Source organism: Vulpes lagopus, chromosome 18 (genome assembly GCF_018345385.1).
Source record: "Vulpes lagopus strain Blue_001 chromosome 18, ASM1834538v1, whole genome shotgun sequence".
In the NCBI taxonomy this organism is placed as follows: Eukaryota; Metazoa; Chordata; class Mammalia; order Carnivora; family Canidae; genus Vulpes; species Vulpes lagopus.
In genome coordinates, this window is record NC_054841.1 from 16,225,079 (window position 1) to 16,250,810 (window position 25,732).

The 25,732-nt window shown below is 48.8% G+C and overlaps 1 protein-coding gene across 4 annotated transcripts in view; it reads right to left on the bottom strand.

The window, feature by feature from the left end:
* Positions 1-25,732, bottom strand: part of TOX2 (TOX high mobility group box family member 2) — a 132,877-nt gene that overhangs the window by 80,152 nt on the left and 26,993 nt on the right. For 2 of the 4 annotated variants that reach the window (XM_041732228.1, XM_041732227.1), the window contains exon 2: positions 583-648. The exons of 1 other annotated variant lie outside the window; for it this stretch is intronic. In XM_041732228.1, the coding sequence (XP_041588162.1) occupies positions 583-648 (66 nt within the window). Of the gene's footprint in view, positions 1-582; positions 649-24,884; positions 24,936-25,732 lie in introns of those variants that run through there. One more of the 4 variants, XM_041732230.1, reaches the window with a different exon arrangement.

The window sequence follows — 25,732 nt, forward strand, 5'->3', positions numbered from 1 at the left end:
CTGGGACTCCCAGAGGGCTAGGGAACAGGATAGCCTTGCCCAGGATGACTCAGTCTCTTTCACCACCTGGAAGGAGCACGCAGGAAGCCACTGCTCTCTTCCCTGTATGCCACATCCACAATCCCCTCCCCTCCCCCCAGTGGTCCTAAACAGCTCTAAATGGGCAGGAGAACTCTGCATGCCTTTGCATGGATGTGTGTGCCTCCCTGTCAGTGTATATCCCATGGGTGCTATGTGGTGGCAAGAGGCACACAAGAGAGCATGTGACATCTCTCCTCGCTGCTGGTGAAAATTTCTCCTCTTGTGCATGGGGAATGGGGGCAACATATTTGGAGTTTTACCAAATTTTCAATGGTGCCCATTTTAAGTCAACCGTAGCCAGGTAGGTGATTTACAGAAAACACTATAGTCCCATTTGGATTGTCTTTTTTAAAGGAGATACTTGATATTCTTGATCAACGTGAGAGAGGAGAGTCGTGGGCTGTGCCCCACGGCTCTGCACCATCCCAGGCCCGCCTTGAAGCACCATAGCTCCAGCCAGCTCCAGGCTGGACCCCCACACAGGGAGGATGGAGCACCCACCTGGCTGGTCGATAGCAGCTCTGGGTTCCCGTCACTCATCCCCACGTAGGCACTGTCACCATCAAACTAGAACAGAGAAAGAGAGAGAAGCAGGTCTGAGTAAGATGTTTTCAAGAAGGCCCCAGGAGAAGCCTGAGGAGGTCAGAGTGCTGAATACACTGAGAGGAAAGGTCTGGGGGTGGCCTGGGAAGCAAAGCATGAGCCCAAGATGCCCAAATCACATTTCAGCAGGATTCCCTCTAGGGTGAAAGGAGCAGCCCCTGTTCTGTGGCCCCCGTGGGCCTGGATTAGCACCATTAATCACAAGATGAAGAGAGGAAAAACCTTTCTGCCCTTTATGCTTTGTCCACAGATGTGGCAGGTGATCTTTGTCAGATACTGAGCTCCCCATTCCTGGAAGTATGCAAATATCTCTCTGGCCAAAATGACAGACTATCAGCTACAGCTGGAATTTCACATGATGGAGGGAGGCGGAGATCTTCAGACCCCTCAGGTCATGACACCTGCCCCAGACATGCCCTCCACAGGTCTTACCATCCTAAGAATCTTTGCTTCCGCACACTTGCCCCCTAGGCCATCCCTGACCACAGGCAGTGAGGACTGTAGTAGAAACCATGCATAGAAACTACAATCCTGTGTTCTGACAAGCTGCCAACTCTGGATTCAGGAAGATCTCCCTGCAGGAGGAAGCAGGTGCCATAGGAGAAGTGTGGGCTTGGGGGCCACTGGCTTTTTCCCATGATGTGTGTTATTGAGCTGGTGTCTGAACTTCTGAGGTTCCTCATCCGTTGAATGAGGATAATGACAGTGGTCCCCTCTCCATGAGGTATTGTACCAAACCATGTAAAGCATTTAGCTCATTTACAGTAAGTTCTCTTTCCTTGAAACAGGTGTCTTGGATCGGGTTCCCTAAATGCAGAGCCTGAGACCAGGACTCCAAGGCATGTGATTTTTCAGAAGTGCTCTTTAGGAAAATCTGTAAGGGAGAGAAGGAAGCAGGACAGGGCAGTGGAAGTAGCTAAGCAAAGACGTGGTCTCAGCTGGAGAGCCACTGCAGCCCGATTCCACGAGGAGCTGTGGGGCATGAACCACCCCGTGGAGTTCAGTCAGTCCCTGGCTGTGGGCTGCCCTCAGGGGACAAGGGGAGGCATAACCTCTGAGCAGGGTGGCCCCAATCTGGCCAGGGACAGTTCCCCAGAGAACTGCGTCAGCTGTGAGCCATTTGCAGCCAGTGCTCCTAGCAGATGGGAGATGGCTGTGTAGGCAAGGGATCTGGGAGGGGCCCCAGTGGCAGTTGGCCATTTCATTTTAATTGAAATTTTAATTTTTTTATTAGGTTATATTCACATGGTCCAAAATTTCCAGAGCACAGAAAGCAACAGAGTGAGAAGTCTGTCCCACCTCACCTCCCAGCCAGCCATAGCTCCTCTCCGGAGGCTACCGCTGAGTCGACCAGCTTTATATCCTTTCAGAGATGGTCACATATATACATTTTTATAGTCGTTTCTTTCACATAAATGACAACATACTATACACCCTGTTTTGCACCTCATTTTTCTCCCAGCAACACATCTTGGGAAGTGTTTTATATCAGAACGTAATTCTGTCTTCTGGTACCTAGTATTCCACAGTATGGATGTAATAGATATATTTAACTAGTTGAGCTCACGGGCAATTGAGTTGTTTCTAGTCTTTCCCTATTTCAGCACTGTGTTGATGAATATGTTTGTACATCCATCATTCCGCATGGGTGTGAGTTTATCTGTGGGATTAGTTTGTATAATCGCTGGTCCAGACGTGTGTGCATTTGTAGTTTTGCTAGGCATCGCCAAGCACCTTCATGGAGGTTGTAAAAATCCCCCCTCCCCATGATCATGCACAAGGTGTCAGCTCATCCAGACCCTCTTCACTCAAAGAGGCTTTCCTCAACAACCAGCTCAGATGCCAGCCTCCTACCTCTGCGGGCCCACCACTACCATCCTTCCTGATTCCCCTGCCCAGCTCTACCTTGCTCTTTGTTCCATAAACCCTTTTACCTGCTAACATTGTATATCACTTACTTATTTTACCATGCTCACTGCTTATAGAGGATTTCCCTTGAGGCTCCTGGAGGTCAGAGATCTCAATCTCTCTGCCTCCCAAACACCTAGAATAGTGCCTGGCACAAAGCAGATAATCAATAATTGCTTTTTGAATGAATGAATGAATGAATGAATGAATGAAGCAAGCACGACACCATTCACATTATCTTTTACTAGGCCAGTCTTCCCATCAAGGCAATAGGATTAATGGCTATACCCAAATGCCTTGCCAGCACAGGGATGGGATGAGTCCTTCAGTGACTGCTGGATTAACGAAAGAAAAGGTAGCACCATGCCTAGAGTCTGGGCACTGGCCCCGAAGGCAGGGGTCCATCCACCACATTGCACCTGAAGCTCACGCTTCAAGGCCCTGCTCAGAAACCACCTCCTCCAGGAGGCCTGCCATGCTCTTCGCCTCCTCTGCCTATCCATCTTACAACACAGACTGTCTCCTGCCCCAGAGCAATATGGAGGCTAGAACTGTGTCTTGGCCATCTCCAAACCTCCCACCACCTGGAAGAGGCTAGAATCAGAAGTGAGACTAGGAATGGGACAGGGTGGGGAGCTTAAATAAGAGCTCCTGGTTACTATCTGATGTGGCCATTTAATACTATGATAAAAGTAAAACCTTTTTAAAAACCACACATAATTTATAAGTATGTTCTATAAGAAAGAATGACTAGAAATGGAGGGGGACTTAGTTTAACCAGGTATCTGAAGCATTTTATAAGGCAATAGTAATCAAATAGTATGGTATAGGTTAAAAATATAGGAACATGTATCAAAGAAGCAGAGGGAATGATGTTCCCCCCCAAAACCCATGTAACAGACCATTTATTAATTTATTAACTGCTGGCTATAAGGGAACCACCACAAAAGGAAGGACCCCTATCAGCTCTCCCCGCTGAACAGAGCAGGCACTCAACAAGTATCTGGTGAATGAATGAATATGCCTGGCACTGAGTAAAATGCTTGCCATAAAAGATCTCATTTCATCCTCAAAACAACCCAGTGAAGCAGGTGTTATTTTCCCTGTTTAAAAGCAAGGAAACAGGTTGAGAGGATTAGCTGCTGCCCAAAATTGCACACATAGAGACAAGGCTGGGCTTCAGAGTGGGCTGCCTACTCCTTTGGTTTGGTCTCTCCCACTAGGCTGGAAGCTCCTTAAGAGTGGGGATCAAGGCTCTGCTGCACCCCACCCCACTACAGAACCAATCATTAGCCTGGGGCTGGCACATAATAGGTGTGTGGTAAATATGTGTTAGTGCTTCAGGGAGGGAGGCATTATCTGCGGTAAGCAGTGGGGGATGGCTCTGGGGATATGAGAGAAGAAAACTCTGGGTTTTTTTTTTTTTTTGTAAGATTTTATTTATTTATTAGAGACAGAGAGATCGAGAGAGAGAGAGAGAGAGATTGAGAGAGAGAGAGAGGCAGAAACACAAGCAAAAGGAGAAGCAGGCTCCATGCAGGGAGCCCGACGTGGGACTCGATCCCAGGTCTCCAGGATCACACCCTGGGCTGAAGGCTGGAGCCAAACCGCTGAGCCACCGGGGCTGCCCAAACTCTGGGTTTTGAAGTGTATACGCTGGGGGACACAAGGGAGTCGGTCAGTGGGACTCCCTGAGGTCACCAGAGCCTGCCTCTAATGGGCTTATTCATTTATTCAAACAAGAAAAGCTGCCACATACTAGAATAAAGCTTGCTTCTTACTTTCAGCGAAGACCTGAGACGTTGGCAGAGGGTCCCAAGGCCAGGCCGGATCAGCCTCTGACTGGTTACTCCCAGGTGCCTTGCATGGTGCCCTGGGAGCACACTGGGCTCAAGACCTGGCCCCTCAGTGGCCATGAACCCGAGGTGGTAGTGGGGGTCTGCTCTCTGCCCTACCTCTGCCCAGGGTTCCACCATATGAGAGCCCTTGGGGGAAAGAAGGAGAAAGGATGACCCCAAGGGTCCCAGGCTTCTCCTGGTTTGGCCCCCAGGGTCCTAATGCCTGGGCTTACCTCCTCAGCTCTTTTGGGGAGGTTGCTTTCCAGTGGAAAGAACTTGTAAGCCAAAAGGAGAAGTCACAAAGCAAAGCAGGGCCACCTCCACCTCCGTGTGCACAACCAAGATCACAAATCCCCACGTCTATACCCACCACACAGCAAATGCTGACTGTATACATGGACACACATGTATATGACAGATGCAATGTTCCCAAGCATGGTGACCATATATACACCACAAACCAGTGGAGGACCGTGTCAAACACAACACAGCACTCAACGACAGCACTTAGTCACACATGTACCACAACACAAAGGCATCCACAGCACAAACATGAGTGTGCATGTGTCATAGACCCTTCACATGACTACTATGCAATGTCTACAGCACGCACACATGGAAAGGAAGGGATGGACAGATGTGTATAAAAATACACCCCTCGGGATCCCTGGGTGGCGCAGCGGTTTGGCGCCTGCCTTTGGCCCAGGGTGCGATCCTGGAGACCCGGGATCGAATCCCACATCAGGCTCCCGGTGCATGGAGCCTGCTTCTCCCTCTGCCTGTGTCTCTGCCTCTCTCTCTCTCTCTGTGACTATCATAAAAAAAAAAAAAAAAAAAAAAGATTAAGGGTCGATGGCCACAGGAAGCCCACGCCATGAAAAGAGGGGTGAATACAGCCACATTGATGGGTGCCAGCAGTGAGGGCTGAACAAGACACCTGTGCACGGCAGCCCTGGGTGACACACTCCCAGCAGCTCAGAATCCCCTTGTGCAGGGGCCAGGTCTTTAAAAAAAAAAAAAAATACACCCCTCATCTGCAACTACATGAATAGAACTCACCTAAATGTGCCCACAAATGTGAATGGCCTGAGCATGTAGAGACATACACAAGAACTTAAATTCTGTGCATATTTCACATCATATTTGGATCAGTTCCTCAGCCCAAACTATTTTTTTTCACACCACACAACCTTCTGCATGCTTTAAAATCAGGGGGTAAAATGCAGGGGAGACAACAGCCTAAGAATTTCCACGAAATGCCAGGAGAACATCCTCTTACCACTGACTGGAATAGATTAATTTTCCCCATTTCATATTCTAATTATAATTCCTTTTCCCATCGCCATCTTCAGTCCTCATTACAGCTGGAAGATTGTTCTGCAAAAGCCAGACCTTCATCTTCTCTTCCCAAGAGTTTTGTCATGGAAATGAGTTTTGGAATCTGAAAGAACCCACATTTTTTGCAAATATCGAACGTGTGGGGATAACCCTTTCATGACGGCCACCAGCGACTCTGCTCATAGAGGCTTCAGAAGGGTCTGTCTCTCCCTCGGTGCTGTGTTGTCCCCTTGGCAAGAGGGGCGACTGGGCCCCTATTCCAACAACCCTCTCAACTTAGGTCTCATGTTAATCTTTAAGGAAACTTAGCAAATAGGCAGCCAAGGTGAAAGGTGAGAGCCCTGATCTTAGACTCATATGATGTCAGCTCCATCGGCATGTGTCTTAGCTGATCTACACCTCGGTTTCCTCATTTCTACGACCCACAGAGTCACTGATCCATCATAGGTGTAAATTAAATATCCGTGGGAAGGTGAGTGAATGGATAGGTGGATGAGTCATAGATGGTGTATAGCTCAGCGCAGTCTCATGGAAATATAATGCAAGTCACAAATGCAAGCTATGTATGTCATTTTAAATTTTCTAGTGGCCACAGTTGAAAAAGCAGATATAAACAAGTCAAGTTAATTTTAATGACATATTTTATTTAACCCAATATTTTTAGCATATTATGATTGCAACATGTAATCAACAGAAAAATTGTGAATGAGATGGTTTACAGTCCTTTTTTTTTTTTTGATACTGTCTTTGAAATCTGGTGTGTATTTTACATTACAGCACATCTCTTACTTTAGACTTAGCCACACTTCAAGTGTTCAAAAGTCACATGTAGGTGGTGGCTGACATAGTGAATAGAAAAGGAAATCATTGTAATGGGTAATATGAGTGGATGGATGGTGGGTAGGTGCATGGGTGGGATGGATGGATGGATGACTGGATGCATGGATGATAAATACGTGGGTAGGGAAGATAAGTAGTTTGGAGGAATGAATGGGATAGATGGGCCAGTATATAGATAAACAGATGATGACTCAGTGATTAGATAGCAGATTTAGAAGATGGGTGGGTGGGATGGATAGGATGGCTGGGTGCGAATGAAGAGATAGGTGGATGAGAAAATGACTGCAATGGTGGGTGAGATAAACAGATGAGTGGGATCCCTGGGTTGATAGAGTGTGTTACATGGGTGAGTGGGATGGATAGGTGGGTGGATAATTATATCTGGTATTTCTTTCTCACTCTATTCACACTTTCCCTGGACAATGTCATGCCTTCTTAGGGTTATAACATGTCACTGACTCTCCAATGCTCATCTTCAACTAAGTTATGTCCAAATTCCAATGTATAGCTTCTCCCTGGATATCTGTTCCATGAGCATCCCAAATTCCACATATCCACACTGAACTCATGACATGTGCATGGACCTCTTCTTCCTCCAGTGGTCTACCATCATGGTAGAAGATGTCACCTTCTACACAGGACACAGGTAATACTTCCAGGATGACTCTGGATCCCGTTGCCCCTACATACCCCTAATCCAAACACCCACAGAGGCTTTGTCCTCAGCTCCCCTTCCCCCAAGTCCATCCTCTACTGTGGCTATCACTAGTGATTCCTCAGTGCTCAGATCAAAACCCTGCAATGACACCACATCATTAGCCTTTACATCCAGGACCCTCCATGACAACTGGCCCTGTGTCTCAGCTCCCACGACATCCCTCAAGGTTGCAGAAGCCTTCAGTGCCCCTGCCTTTACACACTGTCCCATCATCAGCCTGGAGGACCCTCTTTCCCCACTTTTCTACCCACTGAAATAGAACTGTCCCTGGGTCTTTTGTTCCTGGCTACGCAGTGCCCCCTTAGCAGTCTTGCCTGCTTCTGTAGACCTGTATTCTTGGGCCCAACCTTAAAGCTTCCATCCCAAGTCGACCCTGGATTCCATTTAACTTCTACATGTACTGTGATATACTGGGCTACAGTATGGATTCATGAATCAGAGTATTGGTTCCACCAGTAACTAGTTGATTTGACCTTGGATTTAACCTATTATTGTTATTATGAACTAAACTCTTATCACCACATCAGCCACAACCCTCTCCATCAGGACCATAGGAAACACGGTCCTGATGGAGACAGTCACTGAGGCTGTCAGCTACCCCTTCAAATCTCTCCTCTCCCCCACATTGTTGACAGTATACCCATCCTGACCACTTTCCTTCTTCTGAAAAGGTGAAATATCTCAGTTCTGTCCATTCATCTTGACCCCACTCTTCTCATGTCTTCCCCTCATTCACTCTTACTCTCTGTCCCTAGGATCGAATTTCAATATGCAGAAGCAAAATAAAACCAGTCCATTCCCTGGTATACCATGTACTAAACACTTACAATGCACCAAGGAATGCACCCCCAACTATTGGGAACTTATAATAAATAAAACTTGTCACAAGGCACAGAAACATAAACGCAAAGGGATTCTGAGGTTACAGAGGGGGCAACAGTTGCTTACTGAACAATATCTAGAGAGTGTATACTATGTGCCCAACATCGTACTGACACAAGGTACACCATAATGATTATGACACAGTCCCTGCCCTCAAGGAGTTCCCAGTTCTATGGAGAAGCTTCAAGGAATAAAATGTTCCTATTCTCCACACCTGAGAAAGAAAGGCAGTTCACTGGCCATAGTCCTGAGATGGGAACAAGTAACTACAAAACCTGTTTGCAGCCCATCCCAATTGGTCAGTGACAGCTTTGCATTCACCCAGCCTAAGTGATCAATAACAGTCTAACTCCAATAGCCACATGTCCAGTCCCAGAACCTCCTGCTTCTCAAAGTCCCTCTACCCTAAGGGTCCATGCTTCCCCCCCAAACCCACAAAGCTCAGCTCATGCTTGATTTGAAGAGACTAGCTTTGCAAAGTATAGCAATGAATTCAGCATTTCAGATATCATATAATGGCTGCTTCTTTGACAAATGTGACAATGGCAGGATAAATTATCACAGGGGAGTGGATGCAAAGAGGAGGGCCTCTTAAGAAAGGCTCCTGAAAAGGTAACTCGGGAGCCCCAGGAGGGAGAACACACAGGAGTTGGCCAGGCAAAGAGCAGGGAACATGGCATCCAAGACTGCTACGAGCTCAGACCAGTGAGCACCTTCTGTATACCAGACCTCAGCCAAGAACTGTGCCTGGACATCTCACTGGGACCCTCCCAGAAATCCCAACACTACATGACTAGCCCCATTATAGAGATGAGCAAGGCAAGGCTCAGGGAGGCTGGAGAGCTTGCCCAAATCCATCCAGCCAGTTCTGAACCTGGCCTTGACTCCTGGTACCAAAGCAACAGTTGTTCTGTAGAATCTGCTTCCCCCTTCTCCTCCCTTGCCCAGAGACAAGATCAAAGACCAAGGATGCACAGCCCCCAGCACAGTCAGTGGCAGACACTGAGAACTGTACCTCACAGAGATCTAAAGAGGAAACAATCAAAGCAGCATACACTGCGCCTGCCTACCCCCACGTCGGGCCGTGAGAACACTCCTTCTGCACAGATAAAACACGGCTCAAAAGCTAGAAGCAGCGAATGTGGCAGCTACGCGCTGGGCCCTGCCGAGAGTGCGGTTTTCCGTGGCGGTGTCACAGAGAGATGCACATCAGGACCAGGGAGAGGTGGAGGAGGGGCAGAGAGGCACTGCGCAGATGGAAGGGGGCCAGAGACAGAGCTGTCAGGCACAAACGCACCTACAAGAGGACGGTGGTACAGTGGTCACCAACACTGGCTCTGATGCCAGGCTCCCTAGGTCCAAATCTCAGCCTTGCTTTTCAAGTGGTGTGACATTCTAACTAAGTTCCTATTTCTCAGTTTCCTCACCTGGAAAATGGGGAGGACTATCACTTAGTCACTTAGATTGAATAAGTTAATATTCAGAAAGTACTCAGAACATCCGGTACACAGCGTGCACTCGATAATTGTTAGCTATTACTTACGTTATTATTGAATCCTCACAACAACCCTGAGAGGTCACTAGGTCACTGTAACTACCTCTCTTCCACAGGTGAGGAAACTGAGTGGGCCTGCATGCAAACCTCTGAGATCTTACACATGGGAAAGACTCCTGATGAGGTCTACCTGCCCCAATCTACCTGCCATCTATAATTTGAAATAAAATGGTAAATTAAAATCTTCATAAGAGTCTAAGTGAGAGAGGATTTTTCCCATGATGATGACTTTCGTGCTTTGTTCCTAAATATCAGATATCAATTTCTCTCTAAAAAGAGTTTTTCTCGGGATCCCTGGGTGGCGCAGCGGTTTGGCGCCTGCCTTTGGCCCAGGGCGCGATCCTGGAGACCCGGGATCGAATCCCACATCAGGCTCCCGGTGCATGGAGCCTGCTTCTCCCTCCGCCTGTGTCTCTGCCTCTCTCTCTCTCTGTGACTATCATAAATAAAAAAAAAATTTAAAAAAAATAAAATAAAATAAAAAGAGTTTTTCTCTTTATTGGTGCACCTGCTTTACTGGGCATAATGCACATTTTTCTTCTACCCGCTGAGAAATCCAACACTATTATTGGCCCAGAGAGGTTAGGGGATCTGCCCAAGGTCATACAGCAAGGATGTGGCCGAGCTGAGTCTGCAGCCCAGGCTGCTGATCCCCCAAAGGCCTATACTGACCTCCCATCCCCACCATTTCCAAATTTTGTAAACCAGAGCAGGTGACCTCACAACTCTGCACCCAGAGCCTCATCTAGCAGTCAGAGGGAATAATGCCAGCCAGGGGGGCTGGGAGTGGGTCTTGTGAGTAAGCCCAGTGTTGTGGCTACTGTAGGACCCTCCTCCCCACTGCTGACAACTGGGTGTGGATAGTACTGCCTGGTTTAGCCATAAAATACTTTGAGGTGTAGAGTGATCACTACAGCACCTATGGTGAAGTGCCACCAGGCACCTGCCTCCTCTAGGAGACAGGAGTCAGTGTCCCCATTTTACAGATGGGGAAGCAGAATGGTCTCAACTGGCTCCAACCATTCTCCTTCTAGACCTGTGCTGTCCAACATGGTAGCCATCAGCCACATTAGGCCACGGAGCACTGGAACACAGCTAGTCCAAATTAAGATGTGTATAAGTGTAAAATACACACTAGGTCTCAAAGACTTAGAATAACAGCAAAATAATGTAAAATGCTTCATCAATATATTTATATTGATTACATGCTAAAGTGATACCATTTTGGATGGAGATATACATATATATAAAGTTAACTAAAATATATTAGCAAAATTAATTTGACCTGTTTCTTTTTACTTTTTTAGATGTGGCTGCTAGAGAACTTAAAATTACATATGTAGTTTGCATTCCATTTCTACTGGACAGCACTGGTTGAGATGCAGTCCCCAGGAAATAGAAGAATTCTCTGTGATAGATATGGGGAAACTGAGGCCCACAGAGGGGGAGTGACTTGTTTAAGGCAAGAGGCTGGTATGGAGGCTCACCACTCATTCAATGAATGTTACTTGAGTTCTAGGTATTGGGATGAACAGAGAACAAAATGTGGAGGCATTTCCCAACCCAGGGGTGACATGGTGAGGATACGGTTGGTTCCTTATCGGCCAGGCCCCCATGGACCAGGGCAGCTGGACTCAGCACCAACCCTCGTCTCCCCGCAGTGAGCTCTGATTACAGAGCTCAGGGAGTACAGAAAGGAAGACACACACTCCAGCCCAGAGCTCCCACTCCAGCCCAGAGCAGAACCACCTCAAAGACCCCTGGTGAGTCCCACACAGGCCATTAGCCAGCTGCAGCGGCCAAGAGAGGCTGACGGGCAGGGTAGCCCAGTGCGCACAGCATGGCCTGGCAGGACCGTGGCAGCTTACATACCATCCGCACTACCACAGATTTATGGCAAAAATTATCCTCTCTCTCAGCTCCATTTAAAGCCATTTGGAGCTCGCTCCCATCCCCGATTATAAATCTAATTGCACATTCCAAACAGACAAGCGCTCATTAAGCTTTAATTATGCACATGTTGTTTTCAACAAACATTTTCATTTGGCCGCTGTGAGGGGGAATGTTTCCAAAGGGGCTGCAGACGCTGCCTGCGGCTGGAGGGAGCAGGCTGAGAAGTGGGTCAGGGTGTGGTCCAACGAGGCTGTCCAAGAGTAGGGCAAGGACCCCCGCAGGTCTGGATCGGACTCTGGTGGCCTTCCGCCAGGCTCCTGCGGCAGGAGATGTCAGCGTGAGTGCTCTCAGCTGGTCCCACCTGCACCCTTACTGTATCCACAGTGTCCTCTCAGCTGGCACCAATGGGCCTCACCAGGGTCGGAGAAGGGAGGATAGGGACCTACATTCTCAGCTCGGAGCATAAAATAAATAAGTCCTCCCCCACCAGGAGCTGGTGTCTTTAAAGCCTCCTGCTTGTCCCTGCTCCTACCCACCCCCCAAACTGCAGTGGAGTCGGCTTTCTCCAGCAGTCTTCCCTTCTCTCATCCGTTCACTCATTTACTCCACAACTATTTCCTGCGCAGAGACCTGAACTGGCAAGGAGGGGCCAGGGTGGGTCAGGAAAGATGAGGCACCTGCCTGGTTCTGCCCAGGACCCTGTCCCTAGAGCCACATTCTGCCCACTGGGGAAAAGTCTTGGAAAGCATTTGTGAACCTGTCCCCAGCCAACCCAACTATCTTGGTGGCCTCCTGTCCCTCACTTGGGCTCCTCCCCTGCTCTGCCTTTCCAAGAGGTCTCAAACACACATCCAGGTCTCAGCTCTGCACTCCCCCCTCCTGCACCTCCGTCTCTTCCCTCTCTTTTTGTTTTTATTTTCTTTCTTTCTTCCCTCTCTTTGCAGTTACTTCCCACTCGCTCCATGCTGCCTCCTCCAGGAAGCCCCCAATAGGACTAGCTGCCCCTCTGCTTGGGAGTACTATGAAAGCATTTATTGGACCATAACATCATACCCAACTGCTGCATGTCTGACTCCTAAGACCAGCCTGTCCTACTATTTCCCCAAAGCACCATCTCCTCTGGGAGTGGGGGGAGGTCTCTGTGTACTGTGTGGTCTTCAACAACACCTTCCCCTCCCTGGGCCTCACTTTCTTCTTTTGTATATGAAGGGGTTTGAATGAGTGAGGCTCTCTGGGTCCTTTAGTCATTTGGTCAGGTGTTTGTTTGTTTGTTTTTTAAAGATTATTTATTTATTTATTTATTTATTTATTTATTTATTTATTTATTTATAAAGAGAGAAAAAGCAGGGGGAGGGGAAAAGGGAAAGTGAGAGACACTCAAGCCGACTTTGGTGAGTGTGGAGCCTGATGGGGAGCTCAATCCCACAACCCTGAGATCAAAACCTGAGTGAAACCAAGAGTCAGACTGGTTTCTGACTCTTAACTGACTGGGCCGCCTAGGTGGCCCTGGTTGGTCAGTTTTAAGTTTTACGGTCTGTCTCAAAACTAGACCTTCCTCTTCCTACCAGAGGAGGGTCCTGAAATCACCAACCTGCCCCCCCAAATGTTCCGCCAGGACCCTACAGAGCAGGGGAAGTTTGCCAACATCTGTGGTGCACAAATGGTACACACCCAGAGATGGGGGGACAGGGATGGTGCAGAAACCTCAAGGCTGCTCCTCAAAAAAGCTTCTGGAAACACAAGCAAGTGAAATAAACGTGTTTTAAAATGGATGTCGAGATCCATTCAGCCCCTGGTGGCTACCTGTGGGTTTAGGGCAGGGTCCTGGGAACAGGCTCTGAGAATGAAGGTTGGAGGTTCGCTGGGGGGCACCACAGGAAAGACGGGAGGCAGGAGGGGCAGAGGGACAAGTTGAGCTGCGATGCAGTCACATCAGAGGCAGCAGCCTGTCCACACAACAGCTCTGGAGCGATGTCCCAGACTGAGGCAAGGAGCCACCACATTCTCAGGTGGACCCAGGCTGGACCCACTGGACCCGGGCTGCCCCGGGGAAGGGTGATAACCTCGGGAAAGGCCACCTCCCCCCACCAAAGGCAACCCCCAGAGAGGGCAACGGCAGCTGACGTTCTCAATAGCTGCCAGAATGAGTGTCTCCGTTGAGGAGGGCTCTGGGTGACTCACGAGAGCATCCACTACCACTATCATTTATTCATTTTAGCTGATTTGTGCAACATTTATGCGGTGCTTGCACAAGCCAGGGACTCCTTTAATTGTACAGTTTAGCTCGTATCATCTTCTCAACAACCCCGAGGTAAGTCACTACTACTCAGGCTCCCATTTTACAGATGAGGAAACTGAGGTTAAGTCAGGTTAAGCAGCTTGCCCAAGGCCACACAGCTGGTAGGGGGCAGAGTCAGGACTCAAACACCCAGGAAGTGCCCCTGGGGGGTCGCGGCTCTGACGCCCAGGCTTCTCCGTGTCTGGCTTGGCCCTGCCACCCTGCGAAGGCACGGAGCTGTCCAATCCCAGCCGCTGCGGTCGGCCGTCCAGAGCCTCAGGGCGCCAGTGCTGCCAGGATTCGTGCTTGACAATTATCTATCCTCCGCGGTTGGGAACGAGTCCCAAAACCCATCCTTGCCAAAGACAATTAACCAAAGGCCACATGAGCGTGCGTCGGGTGAGACTGTGGCACGGGGCGGGGGGGCGGGGTGAGCGAGTGCCTGAGACAATGAGCAGCAGATGATTTGGGAGATATTTTCTCCCAGCGCTACAAAACAAGCCCTCAATCATGCCACAAAGGGCTGGCATTGTTGGAAGGGAAATATGTCAACGACAGCGTTCAATCGTGGGACGGTTAAAAAGAAAGTGTGGTGGGGGGGGGGGGGAGAAAAATCGTTTGAAATAGTAATTTGACCTAGAAAGATTTTCTAGGTCACCTGAACCTGGCATTTAGGCATCTAACCCCAAAACCTAACACAGACGAAGTACCAAATTCACTTCCTTCTGTCACTACCAGATAACACAGGAAATGATATTTGTAAACACTGCTGCTGTATTTTTAAGTGCTGTCTTAAAACCAGCCTTTGGACTGGGAAGCAGACAGAACCCTGGCTCGGCGCAGCCCTGGAAGCCCGCAGACCGGGACTCGCTCATGCCCAGTGTGGCCCTTGGCCAAGACAAGGGCCTGGCCGGTCAGATCCTCGGGCTCCTCCCCATAAAACAGGAACGGGACGGGCAGGCTGGGAGCATCGCAGCGTGAGGGTACACCAAGCTGCTGCGCTAGGAAGGCTGGATTTCTACCCACCCTCACCCTTCTGCTCTTGACAATCAACTCCTATGCCCCAAGTCTAGGCTCTCCCTGAGGACCTCGCAGGCACAGGGGCCAGGAAGGCAAAGAGGAACCTCTGTCCCAACAGACCTTAGCTCCCCAGAAATCAGAGAGAGAGAGAGCAGCCTGCACGGAGGCACAGCACAGGCCAGTGAGTTCTTCTACTTCATCTTCATTTTAGAGCCACCCAGGTTAAGATAAGTCAGGGAACTCAAAGACCCTACCATTATCCCACGGAGGAAACTGAGGCCTGGGCTGGTAGATGACCCATAGCTGCTGGTAACAGCGTGCTGGGGGTGACAACCACCATTGGGTCCCCTGAGCCTGTGCCTCAAAAAGAAGCCAGACTTAGCCTGCTTGCCATCAAAGCTGAAGGTCACAGGGAGCATCCTGCCCTCCCCAATCCCTGACCCAAGTACCTACAATGTACCCAGCCATGTGCCAGACCCTGAGGACTGGACACACAAACGATCCCCAGGGAACCTTGGGATCCAGAGGGAATCCAGGTGCCAGCACCGATGACACCAGGGGTGACAAGGCAATGAGGTAGAAATAAGCCAAGTGAGAGCAACTGATGCACACCTGTTAGGTAGAAGGACTAGAGTGAGCAAAGGCCAGGCAGCTGGGAGGGTTAAAAACCCCAGGGTGTGTGTGCATGAGTGGTCGGGGCGCGTGTATGAATCATTGAGGGGGCTGTGCTGAGTGGGCAGGAGGAATCAACATTCATCGAACAAAACAGGGAGGGTTTGCAGCAATATTCCTAAAAGAGGAGTAACTAATGGAGGGGTGCCTAGTTTGGCCAGAGACTAAAACTTTCTGTGAAGCCAGCAACCAAAGGAGTATGATAGTGATGTCAAGGGAGAACTTTATTTTTTAAAAAGAACTTATTAAAAAAATAAAAAGAATAAAAAGAACTTATTTATTTATTCATGAGAGACACAGAGAGAGAGGCAGAGACATAGGCAGAAGCAGGCTCCTTGCTGGGAGCCCGATGAGAGACTCGATCCCAGGACCCTGGGATCATGACCTGAGTCAAAGGCAGACACTCAACCACTGAGCCACCCAGGCGTCCCTCAAGGGAGAACTTTAAATCAGTGCAGCAGAAGAGAAAGTGCAGAATTAGACCCACCTCTGCATGAAAACATACGGTGAAGGAGGGCATTCACTATATGCCAGGTACCATGTCACATGATTTACACAGTATTTCCCTCAAGCTTTTGACGGCGATATGATCCCACTTTACACAGGAGAAAATTAATGGTACAATTCAAGCAACTGTTCAAAGGTCACACAGCTAGAAAGTGGCAAAGCCAAAATCTTAGCTCTATCAGGGTTCACCCTGATAACAACTATTCTATTTTGTCTCTCCTTTTGGAAACAAAGAGACAAAGTCCAATTCTTTAAAACCAGAATGGGGATAATAGGGTTATCCTGTTCCTATTTAGGAACACTTAACTAGATACTCACTGCAAGCCACCCACCAAAATGTACTCTAAACAGATTAAAGAGTTAAGTATAAAAAATCATGTTATAGGGAAATATCAGAAAAACAGAACAGAATGTTTATCAGATCTATGGCAGCAGGATAACTTCCTCAGCCCTTGAAGCAATCACAGAGGAAGGGAGATTGACAGATTCAAATATATATGCATTAATATCTTCTGTAGAAGGAAGCATAATAAAACCAAAATGAAAAGGACATCAGACTAAGAAAATATCAGCACCAACTATGAGACAGTTAATATATACGGTGTAGAAACATTTCAGTCAAATTAAAGAGACAGCAAGATACCGATAGACAAAAGGACACAGGACACAAACAGGAAAGTCACGCAAGAGGCAATCTTCCAAGAAACAAATGTACAGGCAAAATGTACACTTGAGGTGATGACGGGAGAAATGTATGTGAACCACACCTACTGTAAGGAAAGGGGTATTTCACGCCACTGCTGACAAGGAAAACCATTTCCAGCCTACTGGAAAGCAATATGGCAGCCACTCCCAAGGCAGCCAGCCAGCTTGAAGCAGAGTAGATGGAAAACCCAAGACCCTGTCTCCTGCCTCAGGAGTCACCCCCTCACCACACTGCCCATCCTGTCGCAAGTGCACCCTGTCTTGCTTAAAATGGTCTTCTGTTCTGAGTGCTGGCAATGGTACCAGCAATGGGTGGGACATGGTCTTCATCCTCCTGAGCTTGTGGTGTAGTGAGGGGGACAGGACCAGGAATTATAACATGGGTGATGAGCATACTGGGAGCCAGAGTTCGTGGGAGCCTACAGAAGGGCCACTGTAAAAAGACTTCACAGAGGAGAAGGCTTCTAAGTAGACCTACCAGCAGGATGAGCATAATAGGCCAGGGATGAGAGAAGGCACCAGATGGAAGGGAGAGAGCATTAGAACAACACTCTCCAAGACTGGGGGTGCTGGAGAGGGGGCGCATTCACTGAGCAGGGAGGTAGCCAGAGCTGGAATGCAAGGCAAACAGGACCTTATCATGTGATGGGTTTCCAGGGCTATACTAGGGAGCTGAAGCCCAGGGTGCGAGCTGCATTTTAGAAGCTGGCCTCTGGCTTCGAGACAGGGAATGGGTTGGAAAAGGTAAGTATGAAGCCTGTCCAGGAAGCCAGGCAGATGCTGCTGTGATGATTGGCAGGGGGGACCAGGAAGCAGGACTCTGCGCAGAGCCTGGGGAGAGAAGAAACATTTGATAAGGTAATAATAAGTAAGCCAATGTGGCAGTGATTCAAAAAGAGACATTTTATGTTGATGGCTAGAAAGGGAAGCAGGGCTCGAGCCAGAATAAAATCCCAGCGTGTTTTCCATACAGAACCACCGAGAGTCTCAGAGATGAATGAAAACTGCCAAGAGCAAGGGATCACCCAGGAGTCAGAAAGGGGGTGACTCACCCAGTTCACAAACCCTAATTTCCTCTCCTTGGTCACACACTTCCTTCTGATTTCTTTTTCTGATGATTCATAAGAAAAAAATTTCCCCTTTTAAATTCAAACCAGAAATGCTTGAGCACCTGAGTTCACCCTGCCCAAGCCATAACCTCTGCCCCGAGCAAACAAAACCCAACCTAACCCCAGGCAGCCAGAGACACTGGCTGCCAAGAAACCGAGAGGAAACAAGAGGTTTCTGGCTCTGTGAGAGCTGTCAGAGGCCCCCCAACCCTCCCATGCCCCAAGAGGGCTTCAGTGCCAGCTCACATACACAGGGGCCATCCTCTTAGCCAGAACTCATGAGATTTCAGAATTCAGAATCTGCTTGGATCTCTGTGTGAGAATCCCACAAATTACATTGTGCCTTTGGTAGGGGGTCCAGAGCAACCCCTGCAGTAAAACACATTCATATTTCTTCACTGAATCCTATGAATATTCACACAAGTGGGTTAAGTAAAAATTACGAAGAGCTTCGCGTCAGTTCAGATCAGGTTCTGTGGCCAAATGAGTTTGTGGCATATTCACAAACCAACATTTGGTGATGGAGCTTTTTGGATTTCAGATAAGGGAGTTTAGAGCTGAATCAAGTACTGAGCACAAGGTGGTAGGCCCCTGCTGAGAGACCATCCCTCTGTGTGCCCATTTTACAGAGGAGCAAAGTGAGAAAGGTAAAGGAAACTGTTCTGGGTCTCACAGCTATTAGGTGGCTGAGCTGGGACTTAAGCCCAACCCTGACATCTTTCCACGCATATTTAGATTCTCTAGGCAGGTGAAATGCCAGACAGAGCATTTAGCATTATGGGGAATGTGGGTGGCACTGGGAGTGGGGTCAAGACCAGGTGGGGCAGGAATCATGATGCTCCTCCTCAGGGCAGGGGGGGCTGGTGTTTGTCTCCTTACACAGGCCCAGGAACATGTAGCCATCCAGGGCCACAGAGGCCCAGAGCTCCCCGCATCCTCTGCAGACATAGTCCCAGGCCCAGAGACCTCAGAGCCCACTGGGGGAGGCAGGCACCAAACATGCAAACACACAAACATGGCTACAGTTGTGATAAACGCCGTGAAGTACACAAGGGAACTACAGAGATAAAAGGTGGAGAGGAAGGACTCGAAAAGATCTCTCTCTAGAGGTGATAGTTTTTTTTTTTAATTAATTTTTATTGGTGTTCAATTTACCAACATACAGAAAAACACCCAGTGCTCATCCCATCAAGTGTCCACCTCAGTGCCCGTCACCCATTCCACTCCAACACCCGCCCTCCTCCCCTTCCACCACCCCTAGTTCGTTTCCCAGAGTTAGGAGTCTTTATGTTCTGTCTCCCTTCCTGATATTTCCCAACTTTTCCCTTCCTTTCCCTTCCTTTATATTCCCTTTCACTATTATTTATATTCCCCAAATGAATGAGAACATACACTGTTTGTCCTTCTCCGATTGACTTACTTTAGAGGTGATAGTTAAATTAGGGGAGCCCTGGGGGGGAGAAGGAGCCTGCCACAAAGAAAGCCCTATGGGCAGAGGGATTACCAAGCACAAAGTCCCTGGGGTCAGCAAGCAGAAAACTGCCACATGGGAGAGAAATAATGTGGCTAGAACACAGAGTAGGGACAAGGTTGAGACCAGAGTGGTCGGCAGGGGCCCAAGCATGTGAAACCCTGGGACCATAGCAGACATACGGATTCTATCCCAGATGGGAAGCCGTTGGCAAGTTCTTGCAAAGGAGTAACAGGTTCTGATTTACATTTTAGAAGATGACTCAGGCTTTCACATGGAGGAGGATGGATTCTGTGGGACTCCTGTCCATGACTTTCAATTTTCTCATCTACATAATGGGTTCATGAGAAGCCTTATAAAAAGCACAAGCAAGGGTGAATGGCATATGGCTGACTTAGAACAAAGACTAGATTTTCCCACCTAATCACAAAGCAGGAGAAGCCAGTCCTAAATCATCCCCTGATTAAAATCCTTCAAAGGCTCCTAACCTCTTTCTCTTGGTTCCGTGGTCCTGTTTGACCTGATTCCTGCCACTCTGTCCAGCCCCATCCCTCGTCATCTCCCACTGGACCTCTCCTCTCCTGCCAGCTGAACCACTCCCAGAATGTGCCAAGGCCCTTTCCCCAGAGCACTAGTCCTGCTAGTCCTGCTAGCACTAGTCCCACTGGTCCTGCTTCATCTCCCCTTCCTTTCTACAAACATTTGATGAGCACCTACCCTGGGCCAGTCCTGTTTTGAACACTGAGAGCCTCAAAAAAGTGGCTGAGGACCCCTGTGTGAGCACACGTGTGTGTTCATGCATGTGTGTGCGCATGTAAAACAAGAATCCAAACACATCCAGCCTGACCCTCTTCTAATTGCTGGACTGGTTCTTATTCCCCTCATGCATGCATTCATTTCCTGAAAGGATATTTATTAATTACCTAATAAATTAATTAGTTTATTAGGGGAAGAGACTAAGCCAGGCAAGTATGGGGAAGGGGGGGAAGGTGGAGAAACTTCCCGTGTAAAGGCCCTAAGGTGGGGCTAGGAGGGTGAAGACCAGTAGGGTGGGCAGAGCGAGCAAGGAGGTAGGGGGGTGGAAGAGAAACCAGAGAAGCAACAGAGGATGGAGTATCCCCCACAGATGGCACTGAGATTACTCTTCCCCAGAGAGAGGAAGCCAGCACTTTTTCTGCAGCCTTATCTGATAGTTGTGGTCAGAGGAGCCAGTAAGGGCAGGCGTGAGGGCTGCAACAGCTCAACACATCCGAGGAGCCTCAGTGGGGCCTCAGAGCAGCTGACATCCGCTCGGCCTGCGGCTTCTTCCTGTGGCTTCTGCAACTCAGGTTGCCCCAATGGGTGCTATTTTTGCTTCCGTTTGAGGTTCTGTGCAGGGCTCCTCTGTGCACAGTACTGGGGGCCGCTGGATCCGGCCCCTCTTTGGGTTTGCTCTGCTCAGAGTAAAGTAGAGGAGCCATTGAAATGTTCCAAGTGTCTTTGGGGACATTTACTGTCCAGCAGGTGTGAAAGAAGGGGAGATCGGTTTTATGTGTCCTCTTGTCCGTCCTCGTGACCCTCAAAGATCAGAGAGGTTAGATGGTTTATCCAGGGTAACACAGCCAAAACCAAACCACAGGCTGAGGATTCTAATCCAGTCTGTCTGAAGGCCCTTAAATTTGCAAGGAGTTATTTGCATCTGCACGTAAATTACTGTTTTTCAAGCAGCTACTCTGTGCTATATGTCCTTCCAGAGAGCATGAGGATAAAGGTGCATCAGACCCTGCATCAGTGGGCTGGGTACAGGGAAGGGTCCCTGGCCCACACTGTTGGGGGTGGGAGGAGTGCGGGATCAGAGCAGGCTTCTGGAAAGCAGTGATGTCACAACTCTGTCTGCAAGAATGAGCAGGAGTTCAAGGGGGAAAGGAAACATTCTGGACAAAAAGGTCTGCATGTATAAAATCCAGAAGCACCACAGCTTGGCTAGTGGGGGAGGGGGCTTCAGGAAGCTGCTCAGCCGTGATGATTCCGCCTGGGAGGAAGGAGGCAGAAGCTAGCTTGCTGAATGCAAAAAATGAGATCAGACAGGTGCCCCAGCCCCCCAAGTGGCCACATTAAGGGTATCAGAACAGATCCAACAGGCTACAAGCAACCATCCAACAAAAGGCTTTCAGCAGGGGAGTGGCTCACAGAGAACTTGCCAGCTGTGTGTGGAGAGCAAACTCTACAAGGAAGGTGGAGACAAGGAGGCCTGAGCAGAGGCTCCTGTATCACCCAGGCGATCACCCAGGTACTAGTGAAGTGGGGAGGTGGGGTTGTACCCTGCAGGTGCAACCGTCAGGGAGTGAGGCAGAGAGCAGAGCCAGGGATGATATAAGCCAAGGAGTGGATAGTCACTGTGTTTACCAAGATGGGCATGACTAGGGAGGGCGTGTCTTGGGGTGGGGGCAGATGAGTCAAGACAAGGACCATTTAGAGCCACTGTCTCCTTGAGATGAAGCTTCTGGGGCAAAGATGTGCAAACCAAAGTGGCTTTTCTATACCACTGCCCCATTCATAAAAGGCTGCTGTTCCCATGGCCTCAATTGCTTCACACAGCAAGGTAGACCCAGAGAAGGTGAGTACGTTGCTTAATGTCTCAGCCAAAAATCAAGAGAGGGAAGCCTGCAAATCCAGGCCCACCTGATTCCTGTATCAATGCCCATTTGGACAGATACTCAAAAGCAGGAGGTCCCCACCCCCACCCCCGCCACCCCATCCCAGGGCTAGGGAAAGCTGGAGAAATTACTTCCCATCTATGATATTTCAGGGCTTCAGCTGTGATCCACACATGTGAACACTTGCCAGGCCTTGTGGCTGGACCGAGACAGAGACTCCTGGACAGCCCTGGGCCTCCTGCAATCACAGCAGGTGCCACAGAGGGAGGCCCAGCTATGCCCGAGATGCCTCCTGAGGAAACCTTGCATCCCTGCCTCTGCTCCCAATTTCATTAATTACTGGCTTGAGAATGCAGGAGGCAGCAGGAGGGAGAGAGTCATCACGGGTGCCACTAATCACAGAAAGGAAATTAATTTCAAACATGAAGCTCATCCTTCACTGGAAGTTCCACATACGGCTCCAATTTCCAACATGGAATAGAACAGTAGGAGTTGGTAGGACCAGCCTGAACTATTTTTCTAAGGGAATCAGAGACCAAAAGAAGTCAGAGACCAAAAGAAGGCAAAGAACTTATCAATGATTGCAAAGTGATTACACAGGAGGATATAAACATATAACTCTGACTTCCCACTCCCTGGGCACCTTCATCCTCTCCATAAATATTCATCAGGCATCTGCTGTGTTTCAAACTCTATGTGCCAGCAGATACACTGGGCTCCAGTCAAAGGCTTCCACAGTCCTTCCCCAAGAGGGGTATTTTTATTTACTGAGCACCAACACAGTGCTTTATAGATCTAGTCCCATTTAATTCCAATAATCTGCCATTTTATAGATAAGGAAACTGGCTCAGAGAGGTAAAGCGACCTGCCAGAGACCACACAGCAAACACAAAGCAGAGCCAGGGCTCAAAGCCAAGTCTTAAATCTGGGCTCAGCTCCTGTTCCCCAGGTCCAGGGAGTGTTCAGAGGTAGTGATATTTCAGCCACACTCTCCCTTCTAAAACCATTCCCACCTCCCTTCCAAAGCCTTTCTTTCACCCTGGGCTCTCAGCTAGCACTGGTTTACTGGGCAGCTATTATCCCAAGACCCCACCAATACAATGCTAGTATTCAGAAAGCTGTTCTGGAAGCATTAAAAATAAGAGTCAGTTCTGTTTCAAGACAGCCAGTAAGTCCCTGTAATTAATTCCTCTCCCAGTCAAGAGACTATGGACATAACCAGAGACATAGAGAAATTGGTACCAGACAGGGCTATGAAGTAGAATGTGGCTCTGAATCCAAGCTCCCTAAGAAGAGAACCAGAACGTAAGAGTCTCTGGTCATAAGCACAAGGGAGAGAGGTCCCCAGGTCACATGCACAGGCATGTCCATGCACACACACACACACAGTGTTAGCCATGAAGTTCTCCAAAGCAGAACCAAGGGTTTGGGTCATTTGTTCATTCACTCGCTCAACATTTGTGGAGGTCCTACCACATATAAGGCAAAGTGCTAGACAGTATGTGTATGCACGCACACACACAATCATCACAATACAGGGGAGGTATCAGTGTTCCCATTTTATGGATAAGGACACTGAGACTTGCAAGGCTCAAGAAGCTTGCCCTATGTCACAGATTGTATTTGTGGCAGAGTGAGATCTGAAACCAGAATCTAACCAAGACCCTGGCACACAGGAGGCAGTCCCTGGCTACCTTCTCAGTGCCTGGCTGGCTCCAAAGCATTCCCCAGCAGACCGAAGGCCTGTGGCCTCTTGCCTTTGACCCAGCATGCAGAAAGTGGTGATCATGTAGGGGGCACAGAAGCTCCTGTTTCTTGGTCTCTCTCAGTTTGCCTGGGACATTCCAAGCAAGGGAAAGCAAGCATGAGAGGGTGGTTTCTGTTTCTGGGACACATGTGCACAAAGCTAATTTTTCAACAAGCACTGTGATAAATCAGAGCACCAGAAGAGGTCAGGCCTCCTGCTCAGCTGGGTGCAGCCCTGTCACCTGCAACAAGCCCCACCCCCAAATCAGCCAACACCCTCCACAAAGACCATCTCCCCAGCAACAGCTGGAAAATGCCATCAATGTTAGGTTTCTGCATTCAAAATCTCTGTCACCTAGTACATGGGTATGTATTTGCCCTTAAATCTGTGACAATGTCCTTCCTCATCTTTTGCTGTCCTTGCTTTTACAATAGGATGGCAATTGGAGAGCCCAACTGGTTATTTTTCATATCCTTAATGGACAAAAGGAAAAGGTGGTACTTGCAAATTTGGGGTAAAGTTTTATTGATTCCACAAACTCCAAAATTCAATGAAAGAAGGCAGCTCAAACTTTACTCATAGTGACAGCCCCAGCTACTCCTTATCCCTCCTGCCTTGAAAAGCCCTTCTCACTCCTCACTCTAGATATCTTCTGGGCTCCTACCATACCATGTGCTATCCTCATCCTTGTTTCTGGTCTGAGTTGGCCAGACCCCCCCACTCACACCTGGCCAGGCCCACTGCAAGGTGTGATGGATGGATGGATGGATGGATGGATGGATGGATGAACAGATGCTTCCTGAGCATGCTGGGCACCTCACCTCTGATGCTCAGGGTGCCAAGACCTGCCCCTCCAGGGGCCAATCCCAGCCACTTTCAAAATTCCTTTTCAAGAAGGAGCTGCCAACTGCAGGCCTCCTGGACCCTCCAAAGCATCGTCACTCCATAAGGTGACAAGCACCAGTCCAAGCCCCTGCCTGCCCCCACCCAGGCACCGTCTCTCTTCACCCTACAGCAACGGCCTGACCACCTCCACCGCAGGAGGCAGCGGGCACCCGCTGCTTACCTTCTGCTGAAACACACCTGCAATGCACCAGCGTCTTGCAAGTAGAAGGAGCCCGAGTCTCATTCCACAGAAGCCCTGGCAGCGAGAGAACGCGCCCGCGACAGCCTCTGTGCGATTCTGCTGCATAATCAGCAGAGAAAGAGAAAAAATGCCAGAAATAGCAAGCTTTATAAGCCCTCCTGACAAGTCTTGGTCCTCTATTGGCTGGAGGCCCAGCACCCCCGCCCCCCATCCCATTCCTATAAGGTGAAATGGAAAAACCTGTTATTTAACCTCTTTTATCAAAATCCATCTCCTATCCCAATCTGGGCCTGAGTGTTCCGAGCTCCTGGCAGCGGTCTCCACACCAGGTCTCAGGGAGCGGAAGGGGAGGCAGCCTTCCCCACTCACGCACACTGCCTCCGGAGCAGGTATTGAGCTGGAAAGGCTTCTGGAAGGCAGCCTAGCAGCACCTGTCAACCTGTGAAAGTTGCATGCCATCTCATTGGCAATCAGACTTCTGAGCGTCCGAGTAAAATATATCCATTCTATGGAATGTGAGGGAATGAGGAAGGTCTGCAGGTGCTGACTTGGGACCCTTTGGAAGAAAAAGTCAAAGACATGATCCCATCTTTACAAAACAAAACAAAAACAATAACTGTGTGTGTGATATGCCCTGTCAGAGATGCCAAACTGAGAACAGCGATCATCTGCAGAGTAGAAGGAGGTATTTTTCATCTGCTACTTTTCTCTTTTTTGTCTAATTTTTTTTTCTTTTTTTCTTTTCCACAAGCATGCATGACATTTGTGTGTTTTGTTTTGTTTTCTTTTGTTTGACATTCGTAATTTAAGACAAAAAAAAAATGGGGCAGCCCGGGTGGCTCAG